At 36.4% G+C, this 17,328-nt stretch overlaps 7 protein-coding genes across 7 annotated transcripts; 2 read left to right on the top strand and 5 right to left on the bottom strand.

Annotated features, from left to right (window-relative positions):
• Positions 1–161: 161 nt before the first annotated feature.
• Positions 162–1,247, bottom strand: FDP41_008870 (uncharacterized protein; the record flags this gene model as incomplete). The annotated part of the gene is made up of 1 exon (XM_044712769.1): positions 162–1,247. The coding sequence occupies one exon, from the start codon at positions 1,245–1,247 to the stop codon at positions 162–164; it is 1,086 nt and encodes a 361-aa protein (XP_044557335.1).
• A 1,097-nt stretch (positions 1,248–2,344) lies between these two features.
• On the top strand, positions 2,345–3,187 carry FDP41_008869 (uncharacterized protein; the record flags this gene model as incomplete). Its single annotated transcript, XM_044712767.1, has 1 exon — positions 2,345–3,187. One exon carries the CDS (start codon positions 2,345–2,347, stop codon positions 3,185–3,187), a length of 843 nt encoding a protein of 280 aa, XP_044557334.1.
• A 269-nt stretch (positions 3,188–3,456) lies between these two features.
• On the bottom strand, positions 3,457–5,553 carry FDP41_008868 (uncharacterized protein; the record flags this gene model as incomplete). The annotated part of the gene is made up of 2 exons (XM_044712766.1): positions 3,457–4,081; positions 4,157–5,553. 2 exons carry the CDS (start codon positions 5,551–5,553, stop codon positions 3,457–3,459), a joined length of 2,022 nt encoding a protein of 673 aa, XP_044557333.1.
• Positions 5,554–5,920: 367 nt separating this feature from the next.
• On the bottom strand, positions 5,921–7,543 carry FDP41_008867 (uncharacterized protein; the record flags this gene model as incomplete). Its single annotated transcript, XM_044712765.1, has 1 exon — positions 5,921–7,543. One exon carries the CDS (start codon positions 7,541–7,543, stop codon positions 5,921–5,923), a length of 1,623 nt encoding a protein of 540 aa, XP_044557332.1.
• Positions 7,544–7,724: 181 nt separating this feature from the next.
• On the bottom strand, positions 7,725–10,928 carry FDP41_008866 (uncharacterized protein; the record flags this gene model as incomplete). The annotated part of the gene is made up of 1 exon (XM_044712764.1): positions 7,725–10,928. The coding sequence occupies one exon, from the start codon at positions 10,926–10,928 to the stop codon at positions 7,725–7,727; it is 3,204 nt and encodes a 1,067-aa protein (XP_044557331.1).
• Positions 10,929–11,312: 384 nt separating this feature from the next.
• On the bottom strand, positions 11,313–13,346 carry FDP41_008865 (uncharacterized protein; the record flags this gene model as incomplete). Its single annotated transcript, XM_044712763.1, has 1 exon — positions 11,313–13,346. The coding sequence occupies one exon, from the start codon at positions 13,344–13,346 to the stop codon at positions 11,313–11,315; it is 2,034 nt and encodes a 677-aa protein (XP_044557330.1).
• A 1,094-nt stretch (positions 13,347–14,440) lies between these two features.
• Positions 14,441–16,218, top strand: FDP41_008864 (uncharacterized protein; the record flags this gene model as incomplete). The annotated part of the gene is made up of 2 exons (XM_044712762.1): positions 14,441–15,467; positions 15,590–16,218. The coding sequence occupies 2 exons, from the start codon at positions 14,441–14,443 to the stop codon at positions 16,216–16,218; spliced, it is 1,656 nt and encodes a 551-aa protein (XP_044557329.1).
• Between the last annotated feature and the right edge of the window lie 1,110 nt (positions 16,219–17,328).

The following is a 17,328-nucleotide window of genomic DNA, read 5'->3' as shown; positions in this document are numbered from 1 at the left end:
TCGCCTTACAACAACCACCACGCAACTTGCTTTTCATTTTTTTTCAACTTTTTGAGCTTGCGAGAAAATTTCCACAAAATTAAATTTGGTTCATTCATTCAAAACTTGAAAGAGTGATTGTTGGTCGTTGAAATGTTGTGTGATACACAATGAGATGTTCCTTAAGCATCGTCGTCGTCGTTGTCGTCATCTCCATCTTGTTGTTCTTCCATGTCGTCCTGTTGGTCGTCGTCATCATTTTGTTGTTCTTCCTCTTCTTGTGGATCCTCTTGTTCTTCTTCTTCTTGTTGTTGCTCTTGATCGTCATCATCTTCTTGTTGTTGATCATTCTCTTCATCATTGTCTTCTTGTTGGTCTTCATCCTCTTGTTGCTCTTCTTGTGGGTCCTCTTGTTCATCCTCTTGTTGTTGTTCTTCTTCTTCTTGAGGGTCCTCGTGTTCGTCATCATTTTGCTCCTCTTCCTTGACCTCATTGGTGGTCTCTTCTTCGTCTTGCTCTTGTGGCTGGTCTTTATTTTGTTGTTGCTGTTGTTCGTCATCATCCTCCTGTTGATCATCTGCAACCTCTTGTTGTTCCTGATCATCCTCACCTTTTTCCAAATTCAATGCCTTTCTTGTCTCTTTTCCAACAATGCCATCCACCGCTAAATCATGATCTTGTTGAAATTTCATCACTGCTTGTTGAGTGGCCTTTCCAAACTTTCCATCAGCTCCATAACTTCCAAGATCATAACCAAGATCAGCCAATTGTTGTTGAATCTCCTCAACATCGGCACCACTCATTCCAATCTTTAGCAATTCGCGGTGATCCTTACTTTCTTCCTCGTTATCATCTTGGTCGTCATCGTTGTTGTCATTCTCTTCTACCACCACCACCTCTTCATCATCCAAGTTTTCCAACGCCTCTTTGAATCGTTCCCAATAGTCATCCGTTTCTGGTTTCAAGTGTCCTCTGGGTCCTCCATTATGAATTCTGGCACACTTTTCCACCTGATCAATCGTCATGGTTGGACCCCATTCATTCTCTGCATATCTCTTCATAAAACGATTGACACACTTTTTGGCAATCTCGAATTTTCGGACAGATTGATAAGACTCTTGGATGCCAGAATCTTTCCAATAGACTTCCCAGATCTGGAGAGGACCAATAGCTCTACCCTTATCACCATCAGGTGGGTTCAGTTGTCCTTTAGATTCGACTTGATGAAGTGCTCTGAAAAACTGTTCCTTTGTGTAGTAAGACGACATGAAAATTTTTTTTTGTGTGTAAGGACCAAAGAAACAAAGAATTCCAATTTTGGAAGCGTAATTCGTTTCGAATAATTATTTTTAGAGGAATGGAACTCTATCGAAAGAAAATTGTGTTGACCAGGTTGGTGTGAATCGAGTTGGTATTGCTGACACTTATTTGGGTTGACAAGGCATTACAATAACTTGACCCAATTCATCATTGGAATTAGTGAAAAAAGAAAAGGAACTCGATGAAAGCGAATAGAAATTTAAAGCAAAGGATTGTCTAAAGCAGCAACCTTGAACTTTTCACATGAAGTCAAGATGTAATTCAGACGCAAGACAAATCTCAAAACATTTGGAGCTACTATCGAGCTTGAAGGCATTAAAGCACAATGGCTAAAGTTCTTCTTCACAAAAAGAGCCTTTGGAGGGAATATATGGGAAAAGACATGATTCGTAAGTATTTAGGGCACCACAATATCAGAGAATTTCCTTATCTGTTTTTATTTCAATTAATTCTTGTCATCACAAGAAATTGGAGCTCTAGAGATTGTCATTCTTAGAGAAAGAGGGCCCTCTCTTGTGATTCTTCCTTGTAATTATAAAGTTGAAACAAGAGAGGAATATGCTCGACTGGATGCAAATGACGGAACCACCACAAGCCAAAATTCTTCACAAACTGTTCAAAGGAGTGAGCAACATTGTTTTCATTCAACTCTGTTGTTCCCTATGCACATGAAGGAGTTCATTGAGTCCATGATAAACTCTCTTGCACCATGATCATGACAAAGCTTTCATAATTGACAAAAATGTACTTCGTCGACTGACAATAACCCTCTCCAGTCATGTCCATCACTATATCTCTGTTGAAATCTTCAAAAACCGAACACTCGGGAGTGTCATCATCGTTTCATAAATTCGTGTGTGTGTGTTTGAAAATCCCTGAACAGCAAGCAACACTCAAAGCGTTTTTTTTTTGGGATCAAATCGAAAAAATATTATTTGTTGGAGGAATCATCCTCAGAATCATCCTCCTCCTCCTCATCATCATCATTTAAATTCTATTATTTCATCCACTTGTTGTTATTGATCGTCATCTCTTTTTCATCAAAATGTCAAATTCAAATGTACTAACCACTGTAGTGATTCCTGCCTATAAAGAAGCAGCCAACCTGAAAGAATTGGTCACCCGAATTTATAATGCCATGGGAGAACGAGGAAAGAAATCTCCAACACTTGGTATGAGTCGGGAACGTACCGAGGTCATTGTGGTTGATGATAATTCAAAAGACGGAAGTGAAGAGATCATCAATGATTTAGCTAAAGATACATCGAGTTTTCCAAATTTGAGAATTATTGTTCGTACCAACGAAAAGGGTCTGAGTAGTGCTGTATTGAGAGGATTTAATGAAGCAAAAGGAGATTATTTACTTTGTATGGATGCTGATTTGCAGCATCCACCTGAAGACGTTCCGATCATGTTTGAATATTTACTGAAGGAAGGTACGGATGTTGAATTTGTATTGGGAACTCGATATGGAAGTGGTGAGATGAGAGTGGATAGTAATTGGCCACTCTATCGTAGAATTATTTCGAAAGGAGCAAGATCTTTGGCACGCCCATTGACACCTCTCTCAGATCCCATGTCTGGATTCTTTGCATTGCCAAAAACTGTGTATCAAAGAGCCCTCCAAAATAAGGTAAATCCAATTGGGTTTAAGATTGCTCTTGAATTATATGTTAAGGCTGGTGTGAAAAAACATGCTGAGCATGCATTCGCATTTGGTGTTCGACTTCATGGTTACAGTAAGCTTTCCTCAAAAGTTATTGTACATTATTTGCAACATTTATACGACTTGTATCAGTATAGATATCCTTTCGTGTTGCATTTGGTGGCATTGCTTTTGGTTTTATTGGCAATCTTTATATTTTCAAGAGTATTCTCCAAAAAGTAAAGTGAGATGTACTTGTCACAAATGTGGTACGTGTGGAATTATTTCATGTGGGTGATTGAAGACAAAGCGGTGTAATGTGGCGAAACAGTAATGGCTGGCAGATATTATTATGTTAGTATTCAAAGAAATTGTCTTGGTTGGATCCAACCACTTGCAGTCACAGCATTATTGTCTGAACATGCAATGAAGCAGTTGGATATTTTCAGAACATGGTCATCAAAGTTGGGCAATCAAAGAATTCTCGAAGCTGAATCGCTGTCTTTCAGCTTTCAAACTCCCTCCAAAAAGTCCAAAAATTCAACCTTGTCAGCCGTGGTTCCACTAATACCGCAGCTTGCTTTTTCCAAATAAGATGAAAATTCTTCAAACCATGATCGCTGAGGGTAGACCATTGAATTTTGTTCCAAGCATTGAAGCAAACAGAAAATGTCATCCACTGGACCAAAAGATGTCGTGCCATGTTTCGTTCGCTCATTGAGATGCTTTGTAAAACCTTTGGAGATGTCCTTTGCTCTGCTCTTGATAAACTTTTTGAAAAACCTGTCATTGTCGATGGCCATTTTCATGTCACCAAATAGAATGTACGTGAGTTTACACATTTGAGGTCCCTCACTTTTAAAAATGTACGAATACATGATATCGACAAGTATTCGCTCCTTATTTTTGCGTTTTTCTTCAAATTCGGCTGATTTTGCAAAATTAATGTAACAATTTGTTGCTCGATCGTAAAGCAAGGTTTGTACAAAAATTATTTCTCGATTCTTTGAGAATTTTCCTAAATTGTAACTCTCACTCGAGTATGCCATTGCGAGTGGTTTCTTGGTCCCTCCACATGCTTCAATTTTATACGTTTCAAAATCTCCAACAGTCATTGGGTCTGATTTTAATTTTGCTCTATCGAGGGTGTAAAATGCAATTTTTGTGTGAAAAATTATTTTTAAATTCGAAATCTTCAAAAAAAACACTTACTGTCGATCCACAATAACCTTATAACTTTCTTCAACTGAGAATGGTAGTAATATCTCCACTTTGGCTAATTTAAAGTTCGTGTTTTCTTTTTCTTCTCCAATGAGTATCTTCTTATTGGATGTGAACACTTGATACGACGTTGTTAAATCTTTTTCCACATGAAGAGTTTTTTCAGTGACCTTTTCCCAACTGTCGTCATTGCACAACATGATCATAAAATAAATATCCTTGTCAGTAATCGAGGGAGAAATAAAATCCTTAGCCTTATATCGGAGATCAATCTCATAACCTAGTTTGATGTTGATGGCAATTTTTTTTGTGAAATCTTCACCTTTCGAAAGTAGAAAGTTTTTGGCTTCCTTACTCTTTTTAAATCTTGGAAAGTGTTCCATTGCCAGATCGTTATAAACAAAATATTCCACATTGTCAAAGAGTTGACATAATTTCACTAACACGTCACAAAATTGACTCTTATCTTCAATGTGACCTAAACATTTTACAAACAATGAAGATTCATATTCCAAATTATTGGAAGAGAGATGATCCAAATTTGTGTTGTTGCTCGTCGACTTGTTCTCTTCAACATATTCCAAAATTTCAGATTGACCATTGCCTTCATCTTGAGGTGTCTCTACCACCACAGTCGGCAGCTTGATGTCATGATCCAATTCTAAACTTAGCATGTCACTTTCAAAAGCCTCACTTTTAAAAAAATGTTTCGACAAATTCATACTATGAACTCGAGTGTGTTCAACGTTGTGGCCACAACTTTTCAATACAGATGTAATGACATTCCATCGCTTTTCAAGTGACGTTGTGACATCGGACGAAACATTCAATTGATACTTAGATGCCTTTTCCATATAATTGGCAATCATTTCTTTTGCCATTCGATACAATTCAGCCACAGTCTTTTTATGAGAATTCAATGAAAAACTCGATGAAAAACTATTCTGTAAATTCTCTGTTTGAATTTCTGGACGAATCGACATGGTCGTTGGATTGTAAATTCCCTTTCGTTTTTCCTTAAATTTCCACATGTCTCTCAAAAAGGAAACTGTCTCAGGAATGGCAAACCTTTGAATGTAATTGAGAAACACCTCTCGACTTTCATTGACTTCCATCAATTCCACCAATTGTAATTCATATTCATCGGGATTGAAAGTAACAATTGTTGGAGTGGCGACAGGTGTGGTGACAGGTGTGGTGGAAGTGGCGGTTCGAGTGGTGTTGATGATGGAAGAGGAAGAAAGGAGATCATGATCGCTTCCAGTAGCATATATTGGTGTTGTTGGTGTGAAGGCGACTACTTCTGAGAGAGTATTACTCGATGAGGAGGAACATCGAGGTGATCGTGGAGAAAGAGGAGATTTTTTGACAAGAGAAGATCCATTCATCTTGTTATAGAACAAGAGATGTTGTTCTTGATGTAATTGGTGTAATTGATGTAATTGAAAGTGTTCAACCACTTGAACGTGATGAGAGAAAGTGATGATGATAATGATTGAGTAATAAATACAAAGATGGAAAGGGTGAACTCTACGCGGAGTGGTTTGTGGTTTGTTTTTTGTAGGTTGTTGTTATTGGTGATGATTGTTGTTGGTGTTGAGGGAAGAAGGTTCTTCTTCGAGATTTGGTTGGACCAAACACGAAAGTGTCGTGACGGGTGAAAAATCTAGTTGGCAACGGTGAAGTTTTTTCTTTTGGTTATGGCAAGTGACAGTTGCGAGTTCTTTTTTTGTGCTTGGGTGTCCAGACGCTAAACTAAGAATAAACAAGTTCTAGAGGAACATGATGATGGAATATGCAATATGAAAAGTAAATACAATTATCACACAATTTCGTTTGTGGATTAGTTCTTGAAATTTCTTCATCCATACATTTGGTGCATCTCTTAATAATGGATCCCACTCGATTCACTTTTCTTTCTTTATACAATTCTTCCATACACATTTTACATCCAAAGAGTTTGAAAGAAGATCCTTTTAGAAAATGTTCTTTCAATTCAGATCTTGGTTGCATGCAATGATCACAAATCATGACTTTGGATTTGGAACGTTCCGAATGAGAACGATCATCTTGTTGGTCACAATCAATACAGAGATAATTGTCACAAGAGTGACACCATACTCTAGCCATGGCGCCACATTTTCCACAAACTAAATATTTGGGTCGTTTGGGTAATAATGGAGGATTGGTTTTTGAGGAGGATTTTTGGGAGTTTGAACGAGACTGATTGGAAGTGTGTGCAATTTCGTCACGACGATGATTAGAGTCATTTTCATCATTTTGAGGAGCGTTATTGTCCTTAATCAAGGAAACATTTGAATGACTTGTATTTCCACCTTTTGGAGTTGGAGCAGTAGAGAAGTGTTTTGAAATCAACGGATTTGGCAAGGGCTTTTTTCGATAATTTGAAGCAATAGGTGAAGATGGAATTGATCGTTGTGAACTAGCTCCAATATCTTGAATGTTAATTTGAATTTGATTGAGAGAGGAGGATTGAAAACGTGTGGAAGGACTGTTGTAACTTCTTGGATTAGGTAAGGGTCGAGATTTTGGTGTGTTGATGTTATTTCTGTTTGTGGTGGTGATGGCTTGTTGTGAGTCATGATCTCGAGAGAATGTTCTTTCCATTGAACCTGGAGTGTTACGTCCAATGATTGGTGAATTTGTGTGATCTTTGTTTTTTGGTGTTTTGATAAACTTTTTGCGCTCTAGGGAGTGATCATCGTCCTCTTCTGTGTCTTGATCACTCTCTGAAGAATGAGAAGATTTGGAGTCTTTTGGCTTGCAGCTTAATGTTCGTTGTTGTGGGTTATTATTTCTACTCATGTCTTGTCCATCATGATTGTCATTATCTTCATCTGAGGTCATTTCTTCCCTAAATTTGGGAGGTAGAAATGCTTTCAACTTTTCTTTGATTTCCTTTTTCTCTTTAAGGTAGAGCTTAATTTTTTCTTTTCGTTTCTTTTGAACATATCTCGCCACACAGAATCGCAATGCTAACAGAAATATGAGATACATGAAAAGACCAATGACACAAACAATTGGAAACCATAAATAATTGGGATATACTTGAATCCATTCAATGAAAGGATTCACCATTTGATAGATGGGAGAGGCCTTTTTCTTCTCTTCTAGTTCTTTCATTGCTTGTTGTTTCTTAATGAGATAATCATTCCACTTTTGTTGATTGTCCATATATCGTTGTTGAGCTTCCGTAATGGTTCTTTTGTAAAAGAGTGAGAGAACTTCTCCTGGAAGTCGTGTGAAAAATGGTCCATAAGATAAGACTTTCAAGTACACGGGTGGACCAAACAAGTACAATTGTTTTTCATCGTATTCGAGACAGGTCATGTTAAATTCCTCCCGTCCATAACACATGATGATGACACTTGGTTTGTTTCGGTACGGTTGTTGTAATCTCACTTGAAAGGGAGAGTCAAAAATTCCATCGGTGGGTTTTGGTAATATTAAGGGTTTCAAATCACGTTCTCGAATGTGAAATGAAGTTCTTGAAAGAATTCCAGGTCGGTGGCCGTCACGCTCTGTAGAAAGAATTAAATCAAAATCTCCTGTTTGATTGCATGTGTAAGAAAAAAGAGAGTAATTGATTTTTCGATAATTGTAAGCTCCATAAAAGTTGTGTTCCGTTCGCTAACAATTTAACTTGATAGACTTTTTGTGGCAAATTTAAGGATGGATCTTGTGGATCTATCAATTCAATGTCGTCTTCCTCATTCAATTCCAAAGTAATGGTCATTTCTCCAACTGGATAAAAATGTTGTGAAAGAATACTCTCTTCTAATTCCTTATAAGGTCCATACGATTGACCGAAATTAAAGTTGGGAGTTGGAGGTAATAGAGAGGACTGCGCCATGACACATTCCTGATAATATTCACTATAAATATAATCATGCATGCATTGACAGTCCTTCATGGAGGTTCTTGGAAGAAAACTTCCAGTAGTGGTCATGAATGGACATGCCGTGCATGAAGGAGTGACATTGGAAACATTGGATGAGAAATATCCGTACGAGCAAATACATTGTTGTGAGCTGGAGTCATAAATCATATCATCATTTTCACATGAAACTCGAATGCATTTTCCTCCAAACAAAGCATAACCAGGAGTGGATTCACACCACGAATTGAGCCATAAGGGCCATTGTGAAGATGACGTCTTCATAGAGGAGAGCAATAAATCATCCATAATGGCGCCCTGATAAATTCTTAAATTTGAAATTCCAGATGCTGGTAAATAAGAATATAAGGAAGGCGTATGAGTGGCATTGAAATAAAAGAATCCACCAATAACTAGTCGAAATTCTTGCTGTTGTGACAATGCAAACAAGCATGATCCAATATAAGCTCGATCTCTATAGAGAGACAAGACATGTTTTTCTTCATCGTACTGTAAAATGAAATTATGCCATTCAGTATCATATGGGAATGATAGAGAAAGCAAACGAGGTTCGTTTTTGACAGGATTCAGTTTTTTCACTTGCATGTAGATGGAATCTGGAGAGTCAAAAATCAATTGCCAGGTCCATTCACCTGGAACAGTCACAATACCATATGCCACTTGATAATCTTTCAATTTAAAATTCCACTTTTCTTTTGGTGTTAATTTGAAATCAATTGAGAGAGTAAAAGAGTGACTTAGGGAAAAGCTGCTATTCGTGGTAAGTGTGGTTGTGTCGAACATCGATGTTTGATTGAAAGTGAGGGATAATAAATCACGGAGTGCTGTTTTACATGAAGACGGAAAAGCATGTTGTCCACTTGTTGCAATTTGGAGTAAATCTTGTTGAATTGACGGATCAGTAATCCCATAAGAATTTCCATTCTTGGAGCATTCAGAAAGTGTAGTTGCTCCATTATCTACCGAATAATATCTCACTGGAATATTCACACATTGATTACCAGATCGGTACTTTTTAGTGTCCTTACATCGAAAAGCACAATTTTCATTGGTGCTTCCACTTTCAGTGTATTCGACTTGACCATCTGGTCCATTACTACACACATACAAGAGACCATCCCCTGGAGAGTAGGTACCTGGATAACAGATTTTACATTGTGGTCCATAACGACCTTTTTCGCAGTTATAGGTTGGAAGACTTGTTAGAGCAAGAAGCGATCGACGATTTGGAGCAAAGGTCTGTAATCTTCTCTTTTCATGAAGGAAACTCATGAGTTTGAAATGGTTGGTGGTGATTGAAGAATACGACTGAACGGAATTACTGAGAGGACGTCGTCTCGGGGTGGAAATTGTTCGTTGTGTTGACTGAAGAGATGCCGAAGTGATGATGCTTCTTGTTCCAGTAGTTGAAGTAGTTGATGTCACGGATGGAATTTTCTTAAGGAATGGTTTGTAATCAGTCTCAAGAGAAGAGTCAACCATCCACTGAGAATTTCCAGAGAGTGCCACCAAATCTAACACTCTTGCCTGTTTTGTGATGTCTGTCACAAGAATTTTCGAATTCGAAACGTCTCCCATTAAATATCCATTGATTAATGAATAACTTGAAGGAGGAGTGGCCTTGAAAGACACCTTCGACATGTAACTGGTTGTTTGAATCATTGTGAATATTTGACTTGAGAAATCAATTGAGATACTTGGCGTTTTTGAGAGTGATTCCTGGGCAAAGTTTCTATCCAACCCAATGAATTGTCTCAAATAGGAAAATGTATCCACCTCAGTCAAGGATAGCACTTTTGAGTGAGAATCAATAAAATCATAAACAGGTGAATTCGTATACAAGGAAAGATCAATCACCTTATCCAAAGAAAGAGTATCATTAATGAGTTTGAATAATTCGTCAATTATTTGAATTTGAGTATCTACAAATTGAGCCATGGATGAGAATGACATGGCGAGTTCCATATTTGCATCTTCAGAAATACCTTCTTGCAATAATGAGAAATGAATGAGCTCATAAAGATTGCTCCATGTTTGATCAGATCCTGATGAGGGGGACAGGTATCTGGTAGCGTTGGTTCCACTTCCCATATTCTCGAATTGTTGTGTTGCCTTTTCTACACCATTTTGAATGGTAATGCTCATCAACTGATAACTCGTGCTCGAACTCTTATCCAAATCATAAAACAATTCAAATTGAGGTAAATAACTCAAAATATTCTCTCTCAATCTTCTTGCAATTTCATTGAAAAACACTTGTAATGATCTCATCTCCATCATGGATAAGCTCAATTTCGAGCTCAATACTTCTTTTGAATAGACACTTGCATACGAAAGCACAATACTCTCCAATTCAATGGCCAGTCTCAACATTTTCTTTTGTTGTAACACAAGTAGAAAGGCATCACTTCGTATACTCTCAATTTGATTCAAATAAAAGAACATGGGGCGAATGGGAAGAAGAGGCAACAAGTCATTACTACCACAATGTGTGAAATACGTTCCAAGTGGATAGAGACATTTTGGTTGTTGTTGTTGTTGATTAGCAAGAGAATCTCCCGAAGAAGTAAGCGTTGTTGCCTGTTGTGAAATATCTACATAACATCTCAAATTGGAAGACCAAAATCCGATTGGTTTTCCAAATGACGAGTTTGGTCCATTCACTTGAGATCCCTCTCGTACGTATCCACTTAATTGTTCCAACCATAATAATTTAATTCGATCTCGGAATACGGCAGGAGTTCCACAAATATAGGTTTGTGATTGAAAATTCGTTCCAAATGTATTTAAGGGAGTCGAATTGATCACAAAAGGAATGCTGATATCGAGTGAGCGCGCCTCCATGTTGGATAAAAACAATTTCAGAAGAGTATTGAGGAAAATGATTTCATTTTGAGTAAGGGATGATTTGAATGATGAAGAGGGAGAGAAGGACCTCACGGTTGTTCTTGTTGTTCTTGTTTGATTGGAGTAGAGTGAGGAAGTGGCAGCACATACTGAAAATGACTGCACAACTTGGAGAGCCAAACAAATGAAAAATAGGGACAATATCAAGTGGCAAAGGTAAAGCTTACGTGAGGATACTTGTGTTTTTGTGGGTGGTTGATGGTTGAGGCGAGGGTAGTGATGGTGCTGGCAATGGTTATGAATGAGCAGCAGTCGTAGGTGGTGAGTCATTTCTTTTAAGGAAATTTCCAGATTTGGTGAACCTTAACGTCCTGTTCAATATTAAGCAAATACCACATTTGCTGGTTCGAAGGACAGGACTCGACTCTCGACTGAATTTACATCATTTGCATTTTTCAATGTTCTCACTTGAGCGGTGTATTCTTTTCCTTGAAGAATATTTTGAACAGTGGTTTTGATGTCCGTATAAACTCGCCACTCCACACGAGGAGATTCCTTTCGTTGCTGATCTTTCATCTTATGGGTGATGTAGTCAGGACTCATCCAACTGTAATCATCCTTCTTCTTTTCGATAAATTCAATCACGGTGTGAAAAATTGGATTGCCTTTTGTTTGCATGATGACTTTTTGACCATTTCGAAAAGCAGCCATACTATCTCCAAGAGTGACTGTTTCAACTCCTCCCAATAAATCACACAACGTGGGATTCATGAGCATGCTCTCCAGAGAGCCATGTGCAGAGGCAATCATTCGAACTCCACGTTGTGAGATTGTTCTTGCAGTAGCTGCCTCTTCTCTCGTTCCAATTTCATCAATTACAATAACTTGAGGTGTATGATTTTGAACCGCATTGATCATGCATTCTTTTTGTTTCTTTTTGTCTTTGACTGGAATGCGACGTGAACGGCCAACTGCTTGATGAGGAACATCGCCAAGTCCAGCAATTTCACACGAAGTGTCCACAATCATCACACGGTTTCGTTCTGAGAGAATTCGTGCAATGTCTCGAATGACAGTCGTTTTCCCACTTCCAGGAAAGCCAACACAGAGAATGTTCTTTCCACTCTCAAGAAGGTCCTTAAATACGTTTCCCAAACCAATAACTGCTCTTCCAACACGAATGGTGAGACCTATCGGTTGGTTCTTGCGATTCTCAATTCTTGAAATTCTGTGAAGTGTTCCATCTATACCTGCTCGATCATCTGAAGCAAAATGAAGCTTGTGACATAATTGAGTGATGTCTTCACCACTTGCCATAAATCCTTCATCACTTAATGGCTCTGATTCGTTCCCGTAAAAGTAAAACTCATATGGTCTTTCTTTGTCCATCACAATTTCAACCAATTGTTCCATTCGATCATGACAAATTTCTTGAATTTTAGTTTTGATGGTCGAAGGAAATATGTCCAATAAGTCATCAATTTGATTAATGACTTGACACATTCTAATTGACGAGGATGCAGCCATATTGAAGTTTTTTTTGTGCTCTCTACTTTTTTCAGCGTTGTTGATCGTTGTGACGGACAATGGCTGGTCTTTTCTTTTTCTGGGTTGTTTTTTGGCGAATATTGATGCATCTTGAGGTTTTGTAATGTTAGGCACTTGCTGTTGTTGATCGGGAGGTTTCTTCTCTTCCATCGATGGTGGTGAGAAAAATTCACAACTACTTGCCTCGTCTTCATTTCCCCATGTTTCAACTTTTTCTCGTACATTTGAAAATGACGATTCAATGTTTGTCTCTGCAGATGTCATCTCTTCATGATTATAATGATCATTAATTTCATTCAATTTCATCGGTGATGGATCATTTCTCAAAGTGTCAATAGAGTCACTACTCTGTGTCATCAGAGACTCTGTGTGTTCAGAAGAAGAATTACCTTTTACCTTGTTGAAATAACTCGCAACCTTTTGCGTTGCTTCCTGCAATGGATAACTGAGCATCATTGAGGCAATTTCAACAGCACTCAACGATGCTGAACCTAACACGTGTTTGAAAAACTTGATGTTTCCATCTCGAGTTTTGACTCGATCCTGCGAGATGGAAATTCCCTTCACGAGAGGTGTTTTTAGTTTAAAGATTGTAGATGTTGAAAATCCATCTTCTTCCGACGAGACATGTTCGGAAGCATGCTCTCGAATGAATTGTTGCAAAGCCTTTTCATCCGGAATGAGCTTTTCTAATTCATGTTTAGTTTTTTCAAATTCCGCAATAAAAGGTAATTGAAAAATATAGATGAATAAATATTCCGATTCAAGACCGAGTGGATACTTGTTGGAGAGAACGAGAAGGATGCAAATGTGTGCAAGTTTTTGCAAGCGAAACAAGCCTCTGGTTGGAGAGGAGTGTGTGGACATTTTTTTTGTTCCAGAATTCCCAAACCAACGCCAACAACGAAATCACAAAACATTTACAACCTAAAGTTAATATTGAACTTTTAATTTTCATATGAATACAAATACTACTGTAAGTCACGAACACATAATAGTTGCCTCTTTTTCAAATATAATGGTTGAAACTTTAGAATAAAAATCAATTCGTTTCGTTTTTTGCAACCCATTCCAGCTCCATATTTATTTGCATTATTTCCGCCTTTGTTGTTAGGGGTAAATAAATTGATATTTTGTTTTGTCCAAATGAGAGTAATCGAATGCTTGTATGATTGATTTCTAGTAAGAAATAAATCCTGTATTTATTGCTTGCATAAGGGAAACTAAATTTGAGACGCAATTTTTTCAAAGACTTTGGAAATCAAAAAAATTTCTCTTCATCATTCTTACATTAACACCATCAACGATAATTCATTCATCAATGATCATCATTTAAAATTCGGAATTTAAAGTACTTTATCGCTACATGATTACCAATCAATAGTATTCATTATCAGGTGTATATGATCATATTATGAAGATTTAAATGTATCGGCAAATTTTGAATGACTTTTTTTTGATGTAGTGGTTATGAAGTAAATCCGATCACTCTGTTGTTGTTAAGATTGATAATTTACATACATAAAGTGAATTGTAATGATTTGTATTTGGTATATCAATTTCATTGAAGGCCAATCGTTTTCTTTGGTGGACTGTTTTAATTTTAATCCTTCCTACTCAATATTCGATGTTTTGCCGTTTGAAGGCTCAAACAAACACAATTACCGTAAGTATTTGCGAGGGCTGATATATTTTTCATCAATAGGCCAACAAATCGTCTTTCAATTAAGTACCAGCAGATTCTCAGTTTGACATTTGACATATTGGCCTTTTGTTCACAAAGACGAATATTGTATCCTACTTCTCCTATCGAAAACCAATCACTATCTCAAACAATATCTGCAACATTGTCTTACATCAACTACCAACCTCATCATCTCGACTCACCAACAAAAAATCCAATCAAAATCATTTTAATTGATTTTCAATCTCAATTATTCTCATCATCAAAAAAAGACGGAATGTCTTTCATTTCAGGCTCTCAAAATTTTAAACATTCTCATATTTTGCAACTCTGTGAATGGATGAAATTCAAATTTGAAAATCAGATGAAAGGATTTGCTAAATGGTTATTGGCAAAAGAGAAATGGTTGAAATATGGTAATCCATATCAGTTTCCTATTGAATTCTTGAACGATCGAGATATTGTTAAGAAAATGATGGTTGATTGTACTATTAGAAATGGTTATTTTTCTTTAATTCATCCATGGATGGCCCAAGAAATTGATATTGCAGAATTGTGTAAAAGTAATCGAGAATTAATTGGAAATGTTGAGTTTTGGTTACCTTTCAAATATGGAATTTTGAAATTCATTCTCAACAAAGATTTGAGAGGGTTGAAATATATTCCAAAAGATATTTTATTGGAATTGAAAGATGAATTAATACCAATAGTGGAAAAAATATATAATTTTAGCTTTTCATTTGATCCAGATGATGTTGATGATGCAAAGAAAGCACTTTATAAGAAATGTTATGAATTGCAACAGCTCTCAAAAAGATTACGAGACAATGAAGAAATTGTAAAATATGCTATTGAATGCAATGCTAAGAATACCATTGAATGTGATCGGAAACCTATTATAATTTTCAATTATGAAATAATTTATATGTCTGAACGATTGAAATATGATATAACATTCTGTATGGATATTATTCGTTTAGATCCTCAATTAATGCCCCATCTTCCAATAAGAAATGATAAGGAATTCCTTTTTCAATTACTCGATATTCCAATCTCTATCAATAGAAAACTTCAACAGGACATGATTCAAAAATGTGTCCCAGAAATATTGCAATATTTGTCCTATGAATTTATTTATGAATTTCCAGAGAAAATGAGATATATTATTTTCCAACAATTTTTTCTCAAAGATGCAAATTGCTGGCATTTTTGTAAAGCGATACATGTTCCTTTTGATGTAATCATGTCACATCATTTGCTTCAAATATTTCTTGAATTGCCAGAAGAATATTATGAAGCATATCGTAACTATCCACGCAATCCAAAACAGCAAGGACAATTTATTTTTCATTATTTGAACTATTTAATAGTCAACAACATCTCATTTGCCTCTCCAAAAATGGACAAACAATTGAGAAATTATTAGAACAAATAATGATCAGACTTTACTCGAATTATGATCCTCAATGGCTTGGGGTTGAAGAATCTATTTTGAAACGCAAAGATTTGCCTTTAATTCTTCAATATGCACCTATATACCATTTAAGAAATGACAAGAATTTTGTTTTGAAAGCTGTGAAAGCTAATGCAAATTGTTTCAAATTTATTTTGCATAAGTTTCGATATGATCGAGAAATTGTTTCGACAATACTTCTCAAGAACGCATGCTTGTTATTTGAGAAGAATAAGAAAACAAATCCATTGATTCCACAACAATACTTGGTTCCTCAAAAATTTCTTCAAGACAAAGAAGTCATTTTGGCTGCTCTTAAAAGTGAACACCCATGCTCTTTTTCTGTTATACCTAAAAACTTTCAAGAAGACAAAGATTGCCTATTGGAAGCGTTAAGAAATCGAAAGATAGATATAGATAACCAAAACAACAAACCATTAGTTGATATTTTGGCGAAATATGTTGAAAGAAAAGATCGAGAGGTGATTATTGTGGCTTGGAAGAATTATAAGATAGGAAATATTCCTGAAGATTTAAAGTGTTTCGAAGACGTAAACAACAAGAATCGTTTGGTTAATTTAGAGGAACAAATGGGTTTATAGTCTCTCCAAACACCCGACCTTGATAAAGAGCGATAGAGACTTTATTTTGACATTACTTCAATATTTTGAACTTAATGATGTTTTCTATATTGCCTCAGAAAAATTGAAACAAGATGCAAGTTTTATTTTGGAATGTGTGAAAAAAAATCATCCAGATCTTTGTTATGAATTATGGTCAAGGTATCATGATGATGCTGAAATACGAAATTTCAATCATAATCTTATTGTAAATTCTGAAATAAGTTCTGAATATGCAAAACGATGTGGAATTATTACGAAAAGTTATATTAATTATCTATTTGGTTTTAAAAAGTCACGATGTCTCACCTTCGATGAAGCTATATTGTTGTTGAATGATTTGAAAAATCAGAGATTGGAATTTGCATATTTAGGATGTCATATTCCTGAATCTCTTGTTTTGAGAGAACCAATTTAACTGTTCACGACTAAGATAGAAGATTGTTTTTTTGATCAATTAGATTCTGACTTGAACCCACTTGAGGCCTATTCAGCATGGAAGGAATATTTGTTTGGAAATGCAACTTGGGAAATTTGTTTTCCAGAATACAAAGAGAATTTATCAAGTTATTATAATTTTCATGGATTTATCAAGCAAATGCTTAAATGTGACCTCATAAAAAGGAGTCTTCGTCTCTGCCACCTAACTGTGACTTCTTGCGCTTCACATCATGTAGTCGTTACTTCTGCCTTCTTCCTTCCTTCTTCCTTGCGTTTCTTTGGTTTTCTCCTTTTTTTTTCCGCTGAGCGGTTTTTGGAGTTTTTTACTTCTCAAATCTTAATTAATGCTCGGGACTCTGCTGAATAAAGTCAATTGACAAAATATGCAGAAAATCCCACCAACACCGGACCTGTTTGGAGAGACCACAAACCCATTCGTTGCTCTTTTTCGAATAATCAACTGTTTAGTAATGCCATTCAATTCCAATTCTAATTTATCTCCCGTTGAAAATTTAAATCCATTTGGTTTATCATTCTCATTCGAGTCCATTCCGTAAATATCCTATAGGAATTGTGGACATGAGACTTAATTTTCAAATCATGAAATTGTTTAGATGACACAAATTCCTCTTTCGAAACTCCAATTCCAAT

This window comes from Naegleria fowleri (genome assembly GCF_008403515.1).
Source record: "Naegleria fowleri strain ATCC 30894 chromosome Unknown tig66, whole genome shotgun sequence".
NCBI lineage: Eukaryota > Heterolobosea > Eutetramitea > Acrasida > Naegleriidae > Naegleria > Naegleria fowleri.
Note: the sequence above shows the minus strand (reverse complement) of the source record. Positions and strands in the feature narration are given on the sequence as shown.